The 24918-nt window shown below is 38.9% G+C and overlaps 1 protein-coding gene across 5 annotated transcripts in view; it reads right to left on the bottom strand.

Annotated features, from left to right (window-relative positions):
* Positions 1 to 310: 310 nt before the first annotated feature.
* Positions 311 to 24918, bottom strand: part of trit1 (tRNA isopentenyltransferase 1) — a 58174-nt gene continuing 33566 nt past the window's right edge. For all 5 annotated transcript variants that reach the window (XM_056250099.1, XM_056250101.1, XM_056250102.1 and 2 more), the window contains 5 exons: positions 15020 to 15132; positions 9129 to 9206; positions 1196 to 1305; positions 706 to 823; positions 311 to 614 (listed from right to left, as the gene is read on the bottom strand). In XM_056250099.1, the coding sequence (XP_056106074.1) occupies positions 487 to 614; positions 706 to 823; positions 1196 to 1305; positions 9129 to 9206; positions 15020 to 15132 (547 nt within the window). In that variant the 3' untranslated portion in view covers positions 311 to 486. The remainder of the gene's footprint in view (positions 615 to 705; positions 824 to 1195; positions 1306 to 9128; positions 9207 to 15019; positions 15133 to 24918) is intronic.

Genomic DNA, 24918 nt, shown 5'->3' with positions numbered 1-24918 from the left:
CATCAGATTTAATAATGAAAAAATAACCTCCGTTCTTGATCAGCAGGGGAAAATGTGATCCAGTAATCCAACATCAGCAGTGATGAATTTTGAGTTCAGTCAGAACAGCCAAAGAGGTTAGAACAGCTCACCGCAGTGTGGTTTAAAAGAGCACCAGTCGTGGTTAGATGTGGTTAAAAAGTGCACCACTCAGACAAAACAGCAGCGGGGAAGACATCTGTCCAGTGCAAGTATCCAAATCCAGACATTAGCAGTAACCCCTGGTCTTTGGCAGATGGGAAAAACCATCAATCCATGTGTCTAAACATCACAGACCCTGAAGTGTGTTCTGCTACTCCACAGGGAAAGTTGAGGTATCACTGCAAACCAATGAATCTGAAAGCACATTCTTATATTGATCTGAAAAATACATTACGAGCCCTTCATTTCTTTGGTCCATCTGTGAGCTTGACCCCAATAAGCCCCATCAGAGCCGTGAGGTGGGTGCTATAGTACAGGTACCTGCCTGTCAATGACATTTTTATGTTCGGTAGGGTTTGTGTCCTGATCTGAGGCTTGTTCGGCTTTTCTCCTCTTGCGGACTTGATAAAGATGGTTTTTGGACTTCTGGTGTGCTGGAGGTCAGGACAGTTCAAATATTAGCATCAATAGTCTTGTTGTAAGATGTTTGAAAATGCACTGGTTTTCTAGTTTGCAGAAACTTACCCGTCCATTCCAAGTCGCCGATGATCACCTTTTCGCACAGATCGCACATGTGATGACTCCGTTTGTTGCGAGACTCCACCCCCTCAGCTCTGATTGGCTGTGTGGATGGCTGCTCTCCCTGGAATAGTTTCAAAAGTAGATGTGCTATGAATGGGGATTAGTAATTGGCCTAAAAAATCTTTAGAAATGATGATACATGAATAACCTAATGATAACTAAAAAAAATACAAAATAATAAAGTTTGTCATGATTGTGTGTAAATGTAAACTTATTTTAAATGTTATTAAAAACAGCACTTTTGTTAGTCTCCACTCTTTAAAAAAAAGAAAGATGAAAAAAATAAACACCTCCAAAAATCAGTGACAGGAAACTAGCAACACAAACGATTATGCAGAACCTCTACGGCTGGGTTCACAAGACAAATCATGATCAGAGGGGTGTAAAAGGAGACATTATTTGTCAACTAAACAAGAAACGAAACGAGTCAAACCTTTTGGAGGCAGTCCAGGATCTCTAGAGCAGGAGTAAGTACAGTAGTCTCCCAATTGGTCACATCTGTCACATCCAGACCGTAAACAGGAGGCACATTGTTAGAAGGTCCTGAAGATTTTGAAGATAAATTGACAAAAGATGACACTGATGAAATGCATTTTGATTAAACTTGCAGAATAATTATGGTGCAATGTAATGGTGTGAACACAGTGAACTCAGTTAATGTTACACCTTAGGCTAATGATTAAATTACTTTCCTTAACTTTCAGCTTGAGTCCATTGGGAAAAACAATGACCACGATTTGCTACTTGCTAATTAGGTATAGGCTCATTATAGAGAGCATATGATTGTGCAAAACATCTGTTCGGTGCAACATACTGATCTATATTATTTTTGGTCCATTTTCCTGGAAGAGAAAGACTGTAAATTTTATATCTGCTAAAATGTATTTTAGTCTAAGTGAATTTAGTCAATGTATCCTTTTAAGATGAAACGGAAGTAGTGAAAGATCTTTTCCTCCGTATTGTGACATCCGAATATAACGAATGATCAAACAAGGGGTCTTGGTTCTATCCAGTTGTTTGAATTTTGAGAGGTGGGCATTGCACTCAAAAGTAAATGAGAACTTGCAGTCGATAGACTAAAAGTCAAATTTCATTTAACAATTTTCAATAAACAATTAATGATTAAAAATGTCAAGGACAAGAGGGTGGAACGGATGGAGTACTCAGTATGGAGTGATGCAGGGAGGGCCTGCAGCAGCCTGAATCTGCTGAATCACTGCTGCTCGATAATCTCCAACAGGATTCTGACACTGTCTGCAGAGACGACCTCACTCTGCCTCCCTCAACGCTATTGATCCATGCACAATACACCAGACATGCACAGATAATGAGAGGCCCATACATTAAACACATGCAGAGTAAAAACACACACACACGGGTGTTCTGGTCACAAAAAAAAGGATCTACAGGGTATGTTATTCTGGTCCCCAGGTATTATTAGAGCACATTTCTTCTCATGATCTGAGGCATCATTCATGTCTACAGAGCAAACGGTGTGGGACAAGTTAGGTCCCGAAGTTATATAGGGTTGTGGTGGCCTGTTCAAATAACCCAACCTAATGCTTGGCTTAGTGAGAAACACTTTGTGTTTAGAACTTGTTAAAAAACACTGAACAGGCTTTCTGAAACTTATTTTACTTCACACATGCCTTTGAGATTAAAAAACACATGCCTTTGAGATAAAGTCATACATTGCAAAGTGGTAAGAATCACACTTGGCCGCCTGGAACACAGAGACTCTAATTTTAAAAATCTGTCTACAGCAATGGAAAACTCATCTTTGTCTTAAAATGAGAGGGCATGACCTGCTGTCATGCTTTACTCAAATCCTCCCACTTCCCTTATTAAACACAATAGACACATTATCTACATCAATTACAGGTTAAACTGCTTAAAATGGGAATAGAAATGATATAGGAAAGTATCAAAAAAGTTCCATTAGCGACATCTCTTTTCTCTGATCTTGGCTGTCTGGTGCTGCTCTAAACTGAAGGATATCACACACAACTGTGACCATACCATTTTAAGCCAGTATTAGAGACTGTCAATCTGTTTGGATTAATACTGAAAATCAATAATATGATATTTCAATGTGACATCACCATGGTATAAGTAAAAAAAACATGGTATTATCATGGTGCATTGCAGTTTAAAAAATAAAATAAATAAATATATAAGCTATAATATATAATATAAGCTTATATATAAATATATAAGGGTTTGGTGGTTGCCAGGAAAACGGTACTTGCTTGACTGCATTGTGCCAAGTGTAAAGTTTGGTAGAGGGGGGATTATGGTGTGGGGTTGTTTTTCAGGGGTTGGGCGTGGCCTTTTAGTTCCAGTGAAATGAACTCTTAATACTTCAGCATACCCAGACATTTTGGACAATTTCATGCTCCCAACTTTGTGGGAACAGTTTGCACGTCCAACATCAGTACCTGACCTCACAAATGCACTTCTAGGAGAATGGTTAAAAATTCTCATAAAGACACACTCCTAAACAGTGTGGAAAGCCTTCCCAGAAGAGTTGAAGCTGTTATAGCTGCAAACGGTGGACCAACTTCATGTTAAACCCTACGGATTAAGAATTGGATGTCATTAAAGTTCATGTGCATGTAAAGGCAGACGTATATTAGTTAATAGTATTCTTTATACTCAAATTTACTTCTACAGCATTGGTAAATCTTAATGTTTATTTCAACAACTACAAATAATAATAATGACATAATTAAGTCATGATGTAGACATAAGCAGTCACAATTTTTCTGCTGTGATAACCAGTTTCGAAGAGGCATCTTTCTGGCATGATATTTTTCAAACAGCCTCTATTTTCAAACACCGTCTAGTTGAACTGTCAAACTACTTTGAAATGGCTTGGCATCCTATACTTACAAATGTTTGTTTTTCTTTAAGGTAATGTTAGTAAAACTGACAAACATGAATATGCAAGAGCTCTCAAGATGTGTAGCCTGTTTATTAATTATAATTTCTGAATTGCACAATGGTGTTGACAAAAACTATTTGAGCTTTTTGTAATAAAGAAGAAACCTGACCTGAAACCAACAAATTTTTGATGTGTGATTTTTTTTTTTTATAGTAACGGAATTTAGAGGAGCCACCACTTCACAAGGACACTGCTGACAATATCACCAACCCTCACACCTGTTTGCCTGAGGCAAATATTACGCAAGTCCAGAACTGTAACAGAGAAAAATGCCCTTAAACACTTCTTTAAAACAAAAAAAAGCTATTAGTTAAAAACACTATGCAAAAAAACGTAATTTGCATAAAATGCAAAGTACATAACCACTGAACATTGTTTGTAACCGTAGTTAAATGTTTATCACAGAAAATCTAATTCTTTGTCAAACAGTTACTCCACGTCTGGCCAAAAGGAACAGACCGTTTCTAATTTAACCCATGGCCAACCACTGGAATGCCTCCAAATGCAGTCTAGTTCCTTATCTAGATGACACCAATAAGTATTACATAATCCAGAAAAACAACAACAGCACCCAGAATATTAAACGCACTAAAAGGCATTTAAAAACCTGAATGGTTATCATATAGTAAAATGTATTCCTTAAAAAAATAAAAATAATAATTGAATTCTTGAAATTAATACATAAATGGTACATTCAATCAATTTCAACTGATTTAAAACCTTTTCATCAAAATGTAAAATTGAGTTTCAGTGCTACCAAAATACAAATCCAGGTTATAAATAAATAAACAAACTTATAAAGTAACGTCATTTAATTTAATCATTAAAAGCATTTTATGATCGTCTAGTGAGCATTATATTTCATGAAATGTATTACACTGATGATTTAAATAAATATAATTCAATATCAAATACCTGCTGTCAAATTTGATAAATTATTTATTGAAAATTGTTTAAAATAAGTATATGCACTATTAAAGACTGTTGCTAATTTGCAACTAAATATTCATTTTGAAATTTAAAATCAAAAATCCATTAATTTATCACACTAAGCAAAGATATCTCAGCAAACCTGAAATAATTCATTAGGTTAACATTGTCTTAGAAAGCCATGCATTTAATGATGCATACAGCTTTTGCATTGGCACCAATTGCACAGGTGTTCCTGCACACAAGAGACCCAGCGTCCCACTTAGCTGATGTAAAGCATCTCTTTACCTCTAACTAAACCTTGTTGCATCTTGCTTGCCGTCGCTCCTAATCAAAGACAGTTCTGCAGTCTTTATGTCCGCTTTTGTGCTTATCAGAAAAGAGCGGCAGCAGGTGGGCCTGCACAGAGACACCTGGCCTACCTGAGCCATGTGGGGAGTGGAGGACTTTTTTTGTACCTCTCTCTGGGGTATAGAAATTAGAGGGAACGGGTCAACGATGGCCATCTGGGGGTAAACAGATGCTGAACGGAGGGCTTGCCCCCACCCAAAATTCAAATCTCGGTGAAATCTAAGTCAAGTAATCTTGCCAGACCTGAATGGTGGAAAAGACGAGAGAACAAGGGTTTCTAACCACAGAGATCTCAAATATCTGCCTAAATGAGGCGGCACCTCTGCAGCACACCCACGGCAGACAGCCGTGCGGCTGCTGCCTTTTGAGATGTGAAAAGACCACTCGCTCACCAACTGGCAGATCTTTTCCAAAGAGTCTCCAAAGACATGGGCATCAGGAAACGCACTGAGCAGTCACACCTGCTGCTGTTTGTGTGATAACAGAGCCTAGGTCATGAAAAAAGAACGAAGGAGTGGATATGGATGTCAGCACAGGACACCGGCTATAATGTTGGACAGCTGTAGGACTAATCATCAGATATCCAGCTGTAGGTTGTGAACACCAGGTCAACACCTCAACAGCTGTTTTTAACTCCTTTCATACCTTAATTTAGTTTACATTTGCTTATACATTATATAAGCAAAATCTTCCACCGTATGCCATTCACAAGCTCATCAACACGTGTTCATGTATAAACACCCATGGACAAAGGTCCATATGCAAACGGATGGCATTCGTATTCTTGCGGGAATGCATTTAGGGAGTGTGGGGTGTGTCCTGAGGTGTGTGTGTGTAAGGGGACACTGTTCTATGTCGCACCTGTCGCGCATCTCACTCAGGTTTCCCCTATCGTTGACAAAAGGCAAGAGACTGTTACTTAGTGCTCACATTGCCTCCCTGAGCTGTCGACTGAACTGTTGTCACGGTTACCCCCCAAGCTACTCTCCTCTCCCTAGGGAAGCGGAAACGGAGCTGATCCCTGATCCCGAATTCAGCTGTCAACAGTAGGGTTCAAACCAGCACAGCTCAAGAAGGTAGCACACTGACTATTAGCTGCAAATTAATTGATTTTAATAAGGGAGACACATCACAAGAACTTTTCTTCCAAACAATTTTTGACTGCTCTGAAGGTGATGCTCCCTTCACAGCTGTCAGCTTGGGGCAACAAAACCAATACACCGAACCGGCTTTTTCATATCAGCTCAGAGTTTGTTTCAATTTACAAACAAAGCCACTGATTGAAAAAGGAAAGAGGAGATGTTGATCGCCCCATAGAGGCCAGGAGGACAATGAATGCAAGTTTGCCCTCAATGAACCCACAGTCCTTATCCCCAAGAGGCCTCACCATAAACTCCAACCTCCTGCCACCCTTCTAAATTCCTATCAGTACTCTAATGCTTGCAGGATTAGACCATAAGCTGAGGTCCCCATGAGGCACTAGGATGCGTGGGGTGTGGAGGGAGGGATCAGTTAGGCTACTGACAGGCAGCCACAGGAGCTTAACCAGACCACAATCAGGGCAGAGTCCAGCAAAGGGTGGGAGAGAGGTGGGGATGGATGCAAGGGGTTTAGTTGTGATGACTTGAGACCTACTGGCCTGGTGAACTTGAAGTAAGGCAACAAGAGGTGACCCAAGAGTTTAAATGCTTCTTAGAAAACTAAAATCATTGTTGTAGTACTGATGTTTATCTCAAGTCCTAGTCCAACACCATAATTTCAGGAGCATTTGAACTAATGAGCATTAGGACTCCAATGAGCTGGTCTCTACTAGTCATAGAAAATATGGTCTTGGACTTGAGTACTACAATACTGGCTAACAGAGCTGTTGAAAATGTAGAGAGAAATCTAGCCTGCTACTTATCTAATTATTTTCTTAAATAATTAGGATGGCAAAAGGCTTGGTATACCGCATGGAAAGAGCAGAAACTTGCCACGCTGCAGGACTGATCACTGGTCAAAGCACCAGGAACCATCTGGTGAAGTAAAATACTTTTTAAGAACATGACCAAAAGGCTCCTTCTTGCAGAAGTCAGGAGAAGATTATTCAGTAACTAAAATCAGGACACAAAGGTCATAGAGGAAGGCCACATTCACAGACATCTCACCTAATGCCAGCTGCCCTCGTGTGTAGGGTTCAGTCGCAAATGATGGGACACAAAACTACTCTTAATAAGGGCTAGCCACTGTCTCTGCCTAATCTCATTATGGCTAACAGGATTGCTGGTAGTCTCCACAGGGATGGGGAACAAGGGGTAATCCAGGCCAGGATCTTTAGAAACAGGGGTCAGAATCCAAAGGGAATGCCCATATAATGTTGGGAAGAATGGTAGAGGCGGTGAAGGCCAAGGACTTCCAAGGTAAAGTGGAAATCAAAGGTAAATCCAAGACATTAGTTTGGTCAGTGTTGAGGTGCTTACAAGAAGTAGAACAGGAAAGAAGAGTGGAAGACAAAGATGATGCATGTGACAAGTGGACAAAAAACAACATGCATGTAAACTTGAAAAAAGCATGTTCCAATGAACATTGTCATCTCATGTCATTCCAAACCCATATGACTTCCATGGAAAACAAATTTTCTTTCCAAAAAATGTTTTAAAGAATATCCTGGCCACTCTTTTCAACAAAATTAAAAATTATTTAAACCATTCTGAAGACATTTAATAGAGCTTTGCATGAAGAACAGACCAAAATGTAAATCATATTTCACTGAAAGTTCTTGACATCCAAGCAAGCTCTACTAAGAGTACGTTAGAGAAGTAGCAACGTCTGATTTGTGAACCAATTATTCCAAATGGTATGAACGTTCACAAATTGGACTATAAATCTTGAGTTTAAATCATGCATGTTTGGAACAACATGTTGGGTGACAAAATTATTTCATAAAGGATTATTTCTGGAGGAATTATTCCTTTAAAGCTTGTACACACAGGATATGATTGCACTTTATCAGTGCTGTTTTTTGGGGGCTTTCTTTACATTTTGGGTCTAGGCATTAGATAGACCGCTGCATCACATCTCACTTCATAAGCATCAAGTTAAAATTAGTCAACTTTAAAAAACACTTCTTGAGACCCTCTGTGTTCTGTTTTTGTCCCACTCCTTGTAGCTGTTCTTTACGCAAGATACACGTCCTGTGTGAACGTCCCCTGTGCCACGCACATGCACACATTCCTTTTAACTTTATAGCTTTTGTTATGCAACAAACTAACATTATTTCACTTCTACACTCACCATTGTTATGAAGTGTCCTTTACCTCCTTTCTCTAGATAAACTTCACACCCTGATGTCACCAGCACAAACATACACACACAGCTGTTTAACCACTGAAGTGCTTGCTGATTCTGCTGGTGTCTGTTAGGAAGTAATAGTACAAACTGTTCAGACTGACCGTGTCTTGAAACACCCAAACTTTACGAGCATTTGATCTTTTATCAACCCAAGGCCAGTAAATACTGAACCCTGAGCCTTGGAATTTTGAGGCTGTCTGTGAGGGAGGGGTAGCCTTCAAACACACACACAGTATTTCTCTATGACTGTTTGTGTGTTTAATGGTCTGTGTGAAGTCCATCTCGTTAAAACCAGCTGTGATTACCTGACCATTAGACCGTACTGAAAGAAAACGAAAAAGAGACACACAGCTACAGTAACCTCTGGGGGCGACCAATATACAACAGCCAATATACAACAGACAAGCCACTAGTGAAGCCAATATTTAATGTCCAGCAATGAATTCAGAATTGAGATGAGTGAACTTAACACTAATGGTGGATGCACTTCCCTTGTGATCAAAATTGAAGCCAGTGGCTGCAATGCACTCTGAACTAACACAGCTGCAGTATTACGGAGCATCTAGCAGCAGAGACTGTACCTCACAGACAATTAAACCCTCAAACAAGAGACAGGATGGAAAGGGGAGGACGACGAACTCGCGTTAAAGGGTGGTGGAACTTTCATGCAATGTCGTCCATGAATTTATTCCAGGGAAAATATGGCTATAACAATCTGTGGTTTGGTGCCTTATGGGCATCAGATAAGCTGCCTTCTGAATTTGAACACTGCACAACACCAAGGAAAAAGTGTGTATTCAGCGAGACTTACTCTTGAGGAATCGGTTGCGGACCCATTTGTTCTGTTTTCGGGCATAGCGGCGAGTCGCCTGCTTGAGAGACTCGACCCCTGTGAGAGAAAGAAATAACAAGATCAATATATGACGGCCACACCAAGTACCGCAAGACATGTTTGTGGGAGACAACACATAAAAAAAATACAAATAAATGAAAAAGTAATGCGCAATAGGTTTACCAACACAATTTAAAGTGCTTAATAGCAAAGCATAGAGGACAAGGAGAAGAGGAAGAGCCAGTTCCATTAAAAATCTCAGCCACCCCACCCCACCCCCTCTCAATTCACTTCCTCTTCAGTATATCCTCTTACCACTGGTGCCACAGTATATTGGGCTGTCTGTGTTAAGGCTACACAATTTAGTCAAATTTATATATTCTTTCGACAAATATTAGCATTTGAAATGTTATATTTAAAGGGATGGGTCACCCCAAAATTTGAATTCTGTGATCATTTACTCACCCTCATGTCATTCCAAACAATCATGACTTTCCTATATCTTTAGAACACAAATGAAAACATTTGTAATATTTGCTTATTTTTGTTGATCTATTTGAAAGTCGATGCCAACAAAAGTCTCATGCATCAAAAAGCACAAAAAGTTGTCTTTCTGAAGACACATGATCACTTATATGATGAACATATTAATTTTAGGATTTTACTTACATATAAACATTGATCAATGCACATACATGGAGCACATCAAAAATGATAAAGGAAGCTCAAATGTGCTTGCTTAACACACCAGAAGCATATAGGTTTGTTTTCGGACATCAAACAAACACAGTTAAGCTTCATATTTCGCAATGCCTTTTTGTACTTTTTGATTTGTAAAAGATTTGTCTGGAATGGCATGAGTGTGAATAGATGACAGAATTTCCATTTTTCAGTGAACTATCCCTTTAAAAATCTTGCGCTGCTGCTTAGATAAATATATATTAAAAAAGTCATAAAACCACAAACAAAAAAGTATAAGAACAATTTATCTACTTTTTTTAGACACTTTTTTGTCTAGTCAATGGAAAACGGAAAGAGTTTTATATATATATAAAACTCTTTCCATTTTCCATTGACTATACCAAAAAAGTAGATAAAATGTTCTTGCTCATTATTGTGATATATCATATTACTGTATGCACAATATTGTTATTGTGGCCACTTCAAAATACTGTGAATCATTTTTTATTGCAAATTATTCAGATTTTCAGAATGCTTTTCATGAATACTTTTTCCATCAACTGGTTACAATGCACATCACCGCTATATGCTCCGTCAAAGGGGTATGCACATTGATGTAAACAAGGATGAGAAGAATATCGAGTTCACATTGCATCTACATTGTACTTCAACTTGAAAGTGGACTGGATTCGAACTCTTTTTGTATCAATGTAACATGGATTTTTTTTAATATATACACTCACCTAAAGGATTATTAGGAACACCTGTTCAATTTCTCATTAATGCAATTATCTAATCAACCAATCACAAAGCAGTTGCTTCAATGCATTTAGGGGTGTGGTCCTGGTCAAGACAATCTCATGAACTCCAAACTGAATGTCAGAATGGGAAAGAAAGGTGATTTAAGCAATTTTGAGCGTGACATGGTTGTTGGTGCCAGACGGGCCGGTCTTGAGTATTTCACAATCTGCTCAGTTACTGGGATTTTCACGCACAACCATTTCTAGGGTTAACAAAGAATGGTGTGAAAAGGGAAAAACACCCAGTATGCGGCAGTCCTGTGGGCGATTCAAGCTGATAGAAGAGCAACTTTGACTGAAATAACCACTCGTTACAACCGAGGTATGCAGCAAAGCATTTGTGAAGCCACAACACAAACAACCTTGAGGCAGATGGGCTACAACAGCAGAAGACCCCACCGGGTACCACTCACCTCCACTACAAATAGGAAAAAAGAGGCTACAATTTGCAAGAGCTCACCAAAATTGGACAGTTGAAGACTGGAAAAATGTTGCCTGGTCTGAGGAGTCTCAATTTCTGTTGAGACATTCAGATGGTAGAGTCAGAATTTGGCGTAAACAGAATGAGAACATGGATCCATCATGCCTTGTTACCACTGTGCAGGCTGGTGGTGGTGGTGGTGTAATGGTGTGGGAATGTTTTCTTGGCACACTTTAGGCCCCTTAGAGCCAATTGGGCATCGTTTAAATGCCATGGCCTACCTGAGCATTGTTTCTGACCCTGTCCATCCCTTTATGGCCACCATGTACCCATCCTCTGATGGCTACTTCCAGCATGATAATGCACTATGTCACAAAGCTCGAATCATTTCAAATTGGTTTCTTGAACATGGCAATGAGTTCACTTTACTAAAATGGCCCCCAGTCACCAGATCTCAACCCAATAGAGCATCTTTGGGATGTGGTGGAACGGGAGCTTCGTGCCCTGGATGTGCATCCCACAAATCTCCATCAACTGCAAGATGCTATCCTATCAATATGGGCCAACATTTCTAAAGAATGCTTTCAGCACCTTGTTGAATCAATGCCACGTAGAATTAAGGCAGTTCTGAAGGCGAAAGGGGGTCAAACACAGTATTAGTATGGTGTTCCTAATAATCCTTTAGGTGAGTGTATATACACACATACATATTAAACACACACACACACACTGAATATTAGATTACAAGTGAATTACTATTAAAATAACTACTGGAGTTTTATAATGCAATATTAATATCTTTAAAAAAACAAAAACAACTTTCATGAAGCACTGCTAGGTGGTCCAGCTAACCCTCAATTCTTTATTTTGAGAGTGATCTCAATTTTTGTGTGCAATTTTTAGTGTGCTCCTCATTCCAAATTAAATAACCTCCGTCTACAAAACTCTGGTGTCATCATGTTATGTTAAATTTTACAGTAACCCATGGCACCAAAACCGCAGAAAATATTGCATCATGAGCCCCTTGTGTGCTTGAAGTATGTGCAGTTGACAACAGAACTAAGCTCTTTGCTTTCAGTTTGAAGCACAGAGAACATGAACATGACCATACACTAACGTTCAACAGTTTAGGGTACGTGAGGTTTTTAATGTTTTTGAAAGAATTCATTTATGCTCATTAAGGCTGAAGTTATTTGATCAAAGATACAATAATTTTTTTTTTTTTTAAATTGTGAAATATTACTAAAATTCAAAATATAAGTTAACCATTTTGATTTATTTTTTTAAAAAATGTACTCCTGTGATGGTAAGGCTGCATTTTGAGCAGCCATTACTCCAGGCTTTACTGCAACATTATCCTTCAGAAATCATTCTAATATTCTGATTTTGATGCTCAAGAAACATTTCTTATTATTATCAATGTTGAAAACATTTGTAATATTTTTGATTCTCTGGTGAATAGAAAGTTCAAAACAACAGCATTTATTTCAATTACAAAAAAAATAAATGCCTGTGACTTCTGATCAATTCAATGCTTCTTGGTGAATAAAAAGAGTGTAACACAACAATAGAACAATAGTGTAATTGAAATTAAACTGCAGCTTTTTGCCCTTTAATAATTCCAGTTGAACCCGGAGAATATTGTACAACGTGACTTTTTAAAAAGCTTAGCTTAAATTTGTGTTATAAATGCATAGTGTTGATAAATCTCAGTTGAAACAGTAGAAGCTTGGACCCTGTCTGTTTTAGGGCTGTCAACGAATATTCTAAATTCGAATATATATTCGAATAGTTTTAAAAAACAGAAATTCGAAGGTGAAAATTAATATTCGAATCATGTGGAAAAACACGCCCGCGGTAGCAGAGGCGCGGCTGTCTCCTTTGTGAGTGGCAAAATTCTGAAGCTTAAAATGTAAAACGCATTTTCCAGCTGCACAGACAGATAGCACAGTGAGTGTCTGGCTCACTCATTGGCTGTGCTGCGTCAACTGCACATCCAATGGCACGGGCGCCTCCAACGTGTGCGCCAATGAGCTAGCATTACATCAGACACGTCAGAGCCCGCCAATGGGGGCGTGGCCAGACGCCCTCGAAATAGCCATAGTAGCAGGCTAGCAGCAGTTTACCACAACACAGCTCGCACGGAGCGTTCAATGTCGGTTCTATAGACTGTAAAACTTAAATTAATGTTAATAATATTTGTTTCAATCACCGAATGAAGCCTGCTATATTTAGGAAAAGAGTCGCGACCTTAAATTGCTTGCACAAAACTCTTGATCAGCACTCAACATCTGTTTATTGTTGTTCATTTAAACCGTTATGCGCAGAGAGCGTGAGGGCGAGAGAGAGAGAGACAGAGAAAGAGTGCCTGCGAGTGCGAGCGAGAGTAAGGTCTGCGGTCTTGGCCATTAGTTGATTTACTTGGTTTTGTGTAAGTTAATACGTTGTCAAATATGTTTAAACTTAAATAAACTACCTATACAAGTAGTTGTGTCTCTTTGTATTAATTTGTCCTGTTATTAACGTAATGCGCATCATTGACAAAATGCGCAACCAGATATTCGAATAGTTCGAATATATGGGTTTTTTTTTTAGGGAATATTCGAACGTCATTTTTGAGCAATTTTGACAGCCCTAGTCTGTTTGCTGATTGCTCTTGCTATAACAATTTCATTTTCTATGTTGATTCAGTGTACATACTAACATTTGTGTATTCACCTCACTGGCAGTGGTATCCCCCCAAAACTAGAATGCAATTCACAATCCATCATATGAACATAAGAGCAACACAAATCAATCAGAGAGCAGTATTATTATCTTCATGGCCAACTGAAAAGTCACTAATACTGAGCACTAAACAAGCGAAACACTCATGAGCTCTCAGCAGACATGAGCGGTGTTATGAGTGCTGCAACTTTCATGCTTAGTATGCCAGTAATTGATTTTGACACCAATCCGACTGACAGAGAGAGAGAGAGAGAGAGAGAGAGAGAGAGAGAGAGAGAGAGAGAGAGAGAGAGAGAGAGAGAGAGAGAGAGAGAGAGAGAGAGAGAGAGAGAGAGAGAGAGAGAGAGAGAGAGAGAGAGAGAGAGAGAGAGGGGACAAAAAGCCTGACGTCTTCCTCTACAGCCCCTCAGCAGCTGATGACAGACTGAGCGTTCACTCTTAAACGCTAAATGTTCAGAGATCTGATCAGACACAAACACCAGAGCAATTCTCAAAACTGCTGAAAATTTAGAAGATACATACCGGTTTGCTTTATAACAGGGCTGTCAATCGATTACCAGTTTTAACTGAATTAGATATGCTGGTTAATCAAATGAATCACATCTCCGTATTTGATGAGAAATGTTCACGAATGAATATATAACAAAGACTTTGTGACAAATGAATAAATAATTTAAGACATTACATAAAGTGTCTTTCAAAGTCAATATGCTGTTGTCCCGTCCACAGCGACACAATTTGTAATGCATGAAGTAGACTTCCTGTCTGCACTTTTTAATTGTTGGTTTGTGTGAACGTGTCAGACACCTAATTAATCATTACTGTTACAAAAAGTAATTAATCACAAGCAATTAATCATAAACCTGTACAATATACTTGTCTGAAGGCGGTAGTGATAATTTTGTATTACAATGAAAATGTATTTTAATCAGTGTTGGACAAAGTGTTTTTGCTTCAAATGTGCCGAGTTTGTTCAAGGACCGGTTTATTTGACTGTTTAAAAAAAACTGCTTGGAAAAGCATGAGAATGCTTTCAGAATGAATGTCTGAGATTGTTTGCGCTCTCTTTTGTGTGAAGTCAGGAACGGTTTCATAACTGTTCTCACGCAGAAAAATTTCAAGAACATCAACAATCTCACTCTATGTTCATTCCCAAGGCCTGAACTGACAGATGTTTAGTTTACAACAAAAGAATGAAGACATTCAAGCTAAAACAAAAATGACAGTGAATGAATGCTAACCTTTAATTTTCAGTTTATCAAGTTCTTCTTGACTGAGGTTCTCACTTGCTGTCAGGTACTCGTGAAACTCTTTAAAGCCAATAGACTGGAATATGCCATGCTGATAGTCCTGACTGTAAACACAGAAGAGAAAAACTAATTACTTATGTATACCAAATTATTACACACGCACAAAAACTGAAGAACAGTACTAGATTTTCATGGATGTAAATCTCACTCATCTTTACCCATGAAAAATAGCACCACAATGCTAGAATGTTCTGGGTTGTTGCCAGGGTGTTACTACGCAGTTGCCAGAGATATTTACTGGTTGAAGCCAAAATTGCCGGTTTGACCACTATTTTGTCAAGTAAAATGTTATTTTCTGTTTCATTAGGGCAGCCCCTTAATAGTCGAATAAACGTTAGTCAACGAGAAGAGGTTTAGTCCACCAAAATTGTATTAGTCGGTTTGTCGCACAAAAAGAAAATTCACAAGAAGTGGCGTTGACTTGGCAACACTGACTTCACAAGAAGTAGTCAGTGTTGCCAAGGTTTTCACAAGGAATTGAGCTACTTTTACATTGTTGTCATGGGTTGTTTTTTAGTTCACGGGTTAAAGGGCATATTGCAGGTTAGAGGACCCAACGGGTCAATGTATAGAAAAATAATGTAGGAACTAGATTTTCTTTCAAATATACTTATAAATACACTACAGAAGCTTCAGGAGTCGTTTTTATGAGAAAAATTTACTTCCGCATCTGAAAATGGGCTTGGCGGGCTTGACGTAACGGGCAGGAGAGCGGTCGATTCAAACAACAGGAAAAAAATGGATCGTAATGACATTTCCGACGCTGAGGAAATACTTACTCGTATGACGGACCACAGCCATACAATTATGAGCCTGCTATGCTGCCGAGAGAGCAGGGACAGGCCAGGATTAATGTTAGAAAGAACGGACAGAGACAAATTGAGTTGTGGTGTGAGGAGAACCAGTGGAGAACAGGACAGGTGTCTTGGTGAGAGAGACCAGTGTTAGTTTATAGATATATACATGTTCGCTAACGATATACACTGTGCTCACAATATTGTAGATTATTACCATCATGTATCAGGCCAGCAGACATGAGTATGTTTAGGGTATATATACTATTAAATGTATAAAAACTATATCTTGAGTATATTTGTATTGTACTAAAAACATACTCAAGTACATTTTTAATACATATTTTTCACCTGGGTTATAACAAACAGAAAATTAAAGATTTGAATATTTAAACAATCTGAGTTATTTTGTTTTTCAATTACAAGTTGCCTCTATTTAGGGCATGACTACCTATATCACACTATTTGATGCCATTGGTACAGTATAAGACGATCGATATTCTTGCTTCGGCATCCCATGTTTAACTCCATCATATCGCCGGGATGATAATCCTCCGATCTGAAGTGAACGCTACACACGACCGCGTTTTTCGAAGCCGATGCGGAAGAAAAATCCCGCCTCTTCGCCTGGACAAACCGCAGCAGGCACGAAAGATATATAGCTCCCTCCTTTTTCTTGTTATGGAAACCTGTGGACTCGATGTCCTGACAGGCCAGAGTTTTTGCAACCTCCACAAACACAATTTACCATGACGATGATAAATTGAAATACAAAAAAACACTGACTCACGACAGCTCTTACTGAATACCAGCCTACTCTGCACTGAGCCGAGGCTGAGGCTCCCTGTCGTGACGTAAAATGACGCAATGTTGGGGAAAAAAAGCCATTTTTACGAGCAGTCAAAGAAACGCTCACTTTATCTACTAAATTAGTGCCCATATGTCATTTTAAAACATTTTAAATCCTGCATTAACTTTTCATATGGTATTTTCATACAAGGTTATACACTCACCTAAAGGATTATTAGGAACACCTGTTCAATCTCTCAATGCAATTATCTAATCAACCAATCACATGGCAGTTGCTTCAATGCATTTAGGGGTGTGGTCCTGGTCAAGACAATCTCATGAACTCCAAACTGAATGTCAGAATGGGAAAGAAAGGTGATTTAAGCAATTTTGAGCGTGGCATGGTTGTTGGTGCCAGACGGGCCGGTCTGAGTATTTCACAATCTGCTCAGTTACTGGGATTTTCACGCACAACCATTTCTAGGGTTTACAAAGAATGGTGTGAAAAGGGAAAAACATCAAGTATGCGGCAGTCCTGTGGGCGGAATCCGGAATCCGTATGAAAGGTTCATTTCTCTCTAATGACGCTCCACTATACCGCGGAGACGGCGAGCCAATAACTTATTTTTTTCCCACCTCCACCCCCCCTCTTCGGAGGACAACTTTATTTTTTTATTTTTATTTTTTTTATTACAGAAACTGTAATATCTTTTTTAAGTACATACAATAACTTCATCTTTGCTGTTGACACTGACTCAGAAAACCCTAGTTTATTAGTAAATAGTTGCAAGTCTCCTTGCTATTTTTTTCCAGACACATTCATAATCATTACTTTTGCTGGTGCTTTGCGGCAAGCTTGAGCGTAGAATAGTCTATATTTTACACCTATATTAAAGGCTCATTATGGTTTAGTATTATCCTCAGTATATATTTAATTAAATTACTTAATATAAACGTGCGATGAGTCGACTAATGGCTTAAATTAATGACTACTAGTCGACTAGAAAAAAATCAGTATATTTAAAATAGCCCTATATTTTATCCAAAAAGCTATATAAATATACACTACTGTTCAAAAGTTTGGGATTTTTTTTAAATGTTTTTTTAATAAGTCTAATGTTCACCAAGGCCACAAAAAAAGAAAGAAAAACAGTAAATTATTATTTTTCTTCCTATAAAATGGAAGGGGGAGGTAAGGCTTATAATGCCATTACAGCTCTGATTCTTTCACTTAGGACTTCAATTCTATTTGATTGCATTTAAGCATTGCACAGCATCAGATGTAGCTAAATGATTGCCCTCTCTTTCTCTGTTGCGCTCTGTCTGGGTGACATTGAGTGAAGTCGGAAGTTCAACAGCAACGGGCTGTTACGGCAAGCTCTTTTGTGAAATATAAACGCTCTCGTAACATTTCACATATAAAATCATATCATATGAAGTGTTGCACTGGGAAAAGTAATCTGAGAGCACAAAAAAATCTGTCAAAGCATCAACCTGCTCACATTAAACTACATTATTATGGCAATATTTAAAGAGTTGTGCTCCCATGTTTTTGCACAATTATTCAACAGCTCACTCTGTAGTCATTTTTAAAATGTATTTCATCATACAAATACACTTAAAGCAACTGTAAAGTGATGTCACTGACTAAACAACAATGACATCTGTTAATCTTTTTTGTTATCAATGTTATTGTTTAGCTGTAGCAGAATTTACAGAACAGTGTTCTAAATATAAGGCCTTTTGGGTGAACTCAAGGGTGAAATCGCATCCAATGTTTAATGGGACCCAATTTTAGACGGAAAAGCGGTCACTGGGTGCATCGGAACCCCAGCCCCTGGGGTAAAAATGAGTTGTCATACAGCTCAGAAAACAGAAAGAGAGATCAGCCGGTCACAGGGACACAGACAGTGCAGACGGGGTGAGGGGGAGGGGGTCTATTGACAGGACAGAGCGAGATAGACTGAGAGGGAATGGAAAGGAGAGACAGGCAGAGTCTGACCTTGCTGCCTAGTGACTGCTCCCCGTGTAAGGCGAGAGGGCTGGCGGAAGGGTGGCAGATGCAGACATAAAGAAGAGGAAAAGGGGGAGGAAGAGAGTAGGATGACGTGAGGAAACAGGAGAAAAGCGCTTGGGTGGCAAGTTTGCCAGCGAAGACGTCTAAGAGGGGAGGTGGGGCGCGATCGGCTGGACGGAGCGCTGGGCGGCCGGCCATCAATCAGCAGAAGCCACACCCAGAGCTGCCCAACCCCAGACACTGCTGTGTCATCAACATCCACACACACACACCGCAGTGCAGTCCGTCCGCCAATATCCCTGCACAACAAAGCATGTGACAGCACTAACAATCAATAATTAATCACCTTATCAAACAAATATTGTTAGTGCATCCATAAACACAGGCTAAAGCACAGGACACTGCATCGTGGGCTTCGCTCTTGATCTGATTGCCGCAAGATTGGAAGATTGCAGTGTGATCTGCTGTGCCGTAAATTCGCTAACAGCCACTGCACCATGCTTGTCTTAGCAAAACTCACAGCTACAAAGCCAGGGTGTTAATGGTGGTTGCCAGGGCAATACAATGTGGTTGCTAGGGTGTTGAGTTGTTTTCAGGGCATTTCTATATGGTTGCTAGGGTCTTATGAGTGGTTGCCAGGCCATATCTATGTGAGAGTGTTATGAGTGATTGCCAGGTCGTTTCTATGCAATTGTTAGGATGTTATGACTGGTTGCCAGGGTGTTTCTATGTGGTTGATATGGTGTTATGAGTGGTTGCAAGGGCATTTCCTTGTGATTGATATGGTTTATGATTACTAAGCAGTTGTGAGTGGTTGCCAAAGGGTTTCTAATAAGGATGGGTGATATGACCAAAAACTTTATTTCAAGGTATAAGAAATTTTATTACACGATAACGATACATATCACGATTATAGTTTAGTTTTCTCGTTATTAAAAATTAGAACAAAAAAGCAAATTACAAAATAAGAGGATAATTATAATATAACAAAAATATGACTTAAACCAATTACATTTTTCCAGGTACTGTAGGTTTATTTAACATGTAGTTATAAATAGTAGAGAAATTGAATAATCAAATGTAAAAAATAAAATAGTGCATAGACTTCACTGTATTAATTCAATATAACTTTATTCTTAACCCTTTAGGCGCCAGAGGTTTTTTCCTAAAACGTTCGATTTTGACATCATAATTTCTAAAGGCTATATCTTAAAAGTGATAAAAGATAGAGACTTTCCGTAAATTAGAGAAATATTAAGGAAGACCCAAAGTTTATGTAGGGATTACATTTTCCCATCGAATTTGCATATTATGACATCATATGGTGGTCATATCTTGTATTATAGAATTTTCATGAAAAGTCACATGTTTAAATGATAAAATGCAGCACTTCTTTTCCCCCAAAATGTCCATCACCTTCTGTATGCTATATTGCACAATACTGAATGCTCAGGTATATAGTAAGTAGTAAACAAACTGTGTAAATCATTACTAATAAATGGTAGAAACAAACCGAATGCATGTAGTGATTGGCCTTTTGCTGTAGAGATTTTCCATTTACTAAATACAGTAGGCACTCTGATTCCATGTATTGGGCAAATATATTTTATTCATATGACATACAAACACAAGTAGACACGACCTGTTTAGTTCAAACGCTCACTCGCCACGGCAAGGCACAGATCATGAGTGAGATGATACGAGCAGTGCGCCCAGATCTGCCTCGCGCGAGCGCGCCGAGTGTGCACAGCTCGGACTGCTGTCATTGTCATTGCGACTCCTGACCCTGCCTCCACGTTGTCTCCTAACTCTCCTATGAATACTTCGACCTCGTCTAACATACCCAGTGGCATTAGACAAAGTCTCCACCACAATACTGTCGCCGCGATTGCGGAGAGGATCTGATAACATGCCTCACTCGCACACTAGCTCCGCTTTTGATCGCACTGATTCAATGCGCTCTAATTCGAACATTTTGTATAGAAACATGACGTTTTTTTGATTTGGGGATGAAGTATGACATGTCTGCCATCCAGTGGAAGGGAGGACGAACGAAATTTGACACCCAATTTGACAAAATCGGCCGTTTTATTCAGAGCCGCATCTCGTCGAGTAAACTCGACCGTGGCGCCTAGAGGGTTAAAGCTACAAAAGTTATTCAGTCAAGAGCAGCAAGTTATTTTCCCTTTTGTTTGATAAACAATAATGAAACAGAGCAGCAGGTTTATTAGGCTGCTTTCCCTTTAAGAGCGAATGCACGGATCCATTATACTGATACACATGCGATTTACACCCAAATGTTTACTTTCACTTGAGACATAACCGACTGTGTTTACATGAATACACCACACAATGGGCATTTTGACAAAATTGTGTGTATTCGACCATTCAAGTGCAATAAGACATGAAAGAGAACAGAAGTCGCAATCGCATGCTGAAAGATACAGCTTTCTGTGCACACACTTCAGCCCTGTGTCAGTCAGCATGAGCACAGCATTGAGTTCTTTTTCACGACTTATTGTGATCATTTCTATGTAAATGTTAGGGTGTTATGAGTGATTGCCTGAGCAATTTAGGCGTTTGCTAGGGTTTTTTAGAGGTTGCCAAGGCGTTTCTCTTTGATTGATATGTTATTGTTATGAATGATTGCGTACTGGTCTAAACCACGAGAGTGTATGTTCGAAAGTAATGACATGTTTTACATTTTAATGGCATATTAAATACATATGCATGTTGTGATATTAAAAGTCTTCATAAATATGGGATGCACAATGGAAAAACAAAAATGTATTTAACAGATAAAAAGCCATCAAGAACACTCTTATGCCAAGGTCACAGTCACATCAAATGTTACGCAGCAGTATGGACCAATTAATTTCCTGTGATTTCAAAAGGCACACAAGTGTAAATGCAACCTCTTGTAACTCTACATACTCTGAGCCGGTCGAATGATTCAGGTGTGTTTTAAGGAACGTCAGTCACTTTACTAAAATTAACTGACATCTACGTCAGTTACTGGAAACACTGCACTTGATTCCCACCATTACTTAAGAGAAAAACCCACTGTAGACACGAACAGCGGGTGATAAACCTGCTTCAACTTGTTAACTTAAAAGATCCGATGTGCAGAACAGGTTCAGCCTGTGAAACTTAGCTTTCTTGTATTTTACTGACAGTTGGAGAAAAAAGACAGCCGTGTAGCTATTGTGTCATGCAACTTGAGCGATAAATTACACATGGTTCATTCAGAGGTAATACAAGGATTACGAATACAAAACAAATCTGACCTAGTTCCATATACCAAATAGAGGATCTCAAAAAAAATCAGAGACACACAATAGATAGGTGGCTGATATTATTCAACAATAACTAGGAAAATAAAATTATAGATACTGATAAATCTATGCAGCTGACAACAAACCATTTTCATTTGTAAAGGTGCATTTGCTTGCGTCATTGTTTTGTTCTGTGAAGTGCATGTTAGCCTCAACCAGACAACGTAATATTCAAGTTAGCTTATGCTTCTATGCGTTTAAGTATCCAGTAGGGCTGTGCGATATGACGATATATATCGGATGGACGATATAAAAAGCCTATCGTTTCATATTATGCCATATCGTTTATATCGTGGTGTCGCAAAAAAACATTGTTTACGGCAAAAATTTGGATGACTGCAATCTTTCACGCCACCATGGGGATGCAGGCAGAAACGTGAATAACAGCATGAATGAAGGGGTGACAGAACCGGGTGTTTCCGAGCAGGAGAAGAACCAGCCAGAACAAACCGAGGAGCTCGTTCCTAAACGAGGGGCTAGATGGTTTGGTTAACTTTCTATTTGTTGTATTGACCATTTTAGGGTGGTTTGGATAAATAAACGCCAGTCTCAAATAGAGGCCTGGTCTGTTTTTTAGTTTCGGTTTGTATTTAATCTTCTAAAACCCGTCAGATCGTCTGTTTAAACCAGTTCTGTGGTGCAGATTGCGCGCATCTGGGCGGAGTTGTTAGCGCAAGCAGAGTTAGCGGAGGCCGGAGAGAGAAGGAGATAGTTTTACAGGGTATAGCCTTCATTCTTTCTTGTTGATGTGTTTCGGGCAACAAGTTCATAGGCTCGATGGATATTACCAGTAATGTATTGTTCAGCCCATGGCTGTCACATCGTTTCGTTTTTTTTAATTCTGCCAATAATCTAAAAGCTATGGTTATATTAAATGTACAATTATCGTTATATACTGACTTCACCCTGTGCTGCAACATACATTTAGTTGTACATTCATTTACAGAAATCAGCTGGTTGAATTCAAATTGATGCTGTTATTATCGGATTTTCAGGTGATATTCCCAATTCATTCAGTTAACGGACGCTCTGAGGTAAAGTGTTCAGACTGCAGACTAAGCAACGATTGTATTTAAAGGAGCTGTATGTAAGAAATGTATTTCAATTAATCATAAAATGGCCCTGAAATGTCACTAGACATTAAGAAATCATGTACATTTCAAATACTTATATCACTGACAACAGTAGTCCGGCCAGGATATTGTCATTTAAAAAGTGCAGTTGCAGCCCTCAACTGATGTTGATGTTGTCATGTTGTGTTTTGGTCTGATGCTCCACCCTCCACCTATCTACCAATCACGAAGTCAGTAGTGTTGCGGCATCCGGGTTGCCAGCTCTGCTCTAGTTACCACAGCTGCAGCTCGTCACGATCCTGCTGGATCCTGCAGCCGATCTGGCAACCTCGAGTCACGGAGGAGGGGGAGGGGAGACACTGCTCTACAGTAATTTGACAGTGATTGCAGTACTAGTTTTGGCCACAATCTTACATACAGCTCCTTTAATTGTACAGTACTATCATAACATAGTACAGACATGATCTTAATTCCATAATGTCCTTAAACATAACAATTTGCTGGCCATAAACTGACAGCGCGCGTCCGGTGTGTGTGCGATACCTCGAGTTGCTATAGACACGGCGCGCGCGCTTCTCGTCCGGTGAGCGACCCCCTTTAGACATAATAAAGTAGCCTAGGCTAATTCTTAGATTAACGGATTTGTTAAACACATTTATAAATAAAACGTAATCTTCGTTATCTCTAGGCCTACACTAAATGAAAGGCCTGTCTCATAGACGCCTGCCTCAAATACAAGCTGGTGCAGTTCGGCGATTTGGGAAAATAAAAGCCCGGGCTATTATTTGAAGTTTTACAGTATATCGTGATATATATCGTAATCGGGATATGAGATGACTTCTATCGTGATATGAGATTTTGGTCTTATCGCCCAGCCCTAGTATCCAGTATTCATTAGAAGTATTCAGATACATCAATTATTTTTTTATGAATTATCTTTTGAATTTATTTAACCCTTGTGTGGTGTTCAAATACCCTATAACACTTTTGATGTTCCTGGTCAAAAATGACCAGCCTATAAAAAATAGCTTATAAATCTCTTGTTATGCTATATTATCACCCAATATTGGATTCAATCTTTTTGTCAACTTGTTTTCTTTCAATTAGGACTGGTTTTATATTTCTATTTGCATTGGTTAATCATAGGCCTCATTTATCTGAGAGTAGACATAAAAGAGAGTAAAAAAAGCATTATTTTTGAATAATTTTGGAAATATTAAATAAAATATGAAAAGAATGGGCACTGTTGATCACACTAGTATACTTTATTTTTTCACCAGGAAGTTTGTTTTGAAAAACTTTTATTTTGTACAAAAATGGGCCATTGAAAGTGAATCGGAGAGACTGAAAATAAGAGAAACATTTTGTTTTCAGGAGCATGTTCATTATGTTCATGTACACATATGTGCTTGCAAACATTGAGTCCTTGGACCTGTGCATGTGTGTATACATGCATACACATGCTACCCAAACACACACACCCACACGTTAAAACACAAACTATTGAGTATTACACACATTCTTTTTCACAGAGAGAAACTTGATCCTATCCTGAACTGCATCTAATATCCATTCAACCATCTGACATTCATACACACAAACAGACACGTATGCGCGAACTGGATTTAGTCCGCCCGCACTGACCATGTTTCAAAAGAATCTTTCTTTCACGACGTTCTTTGTTTCATCAGTTTTCAGACAAAATATTATGACATTTTGTTTTGGGACTAAAATATACAAATATAGCCTAGATGTTATAGCACAGACACATAAAAATGCTTCACAGTGTCTTGCTTGTCATTCATTTTGTAGCAGCACAATG

Source organism: Rhinichthys klamathensis, unplaced genomic scaffold, assembly GCF_029890125.1.
Source record: "Rhinichthys klamathensis goyatoka isolate OS25496 unplaced genomic scaffold, OSU_Roscu_1.1 h1tg000067l_1, whole genome shotgun sequence".
Taxonomy (NCBI): domain Eukaryota; kingdom Metazoa; phylum Chordata; class Actinopteri; order Cypriniformes; family Leuciscidae; genus Rhinichthys; species Rhinichthys klamathensis.
This window is presented reverse-complemented; position numbering and strand designations above follow the sequence as displayed.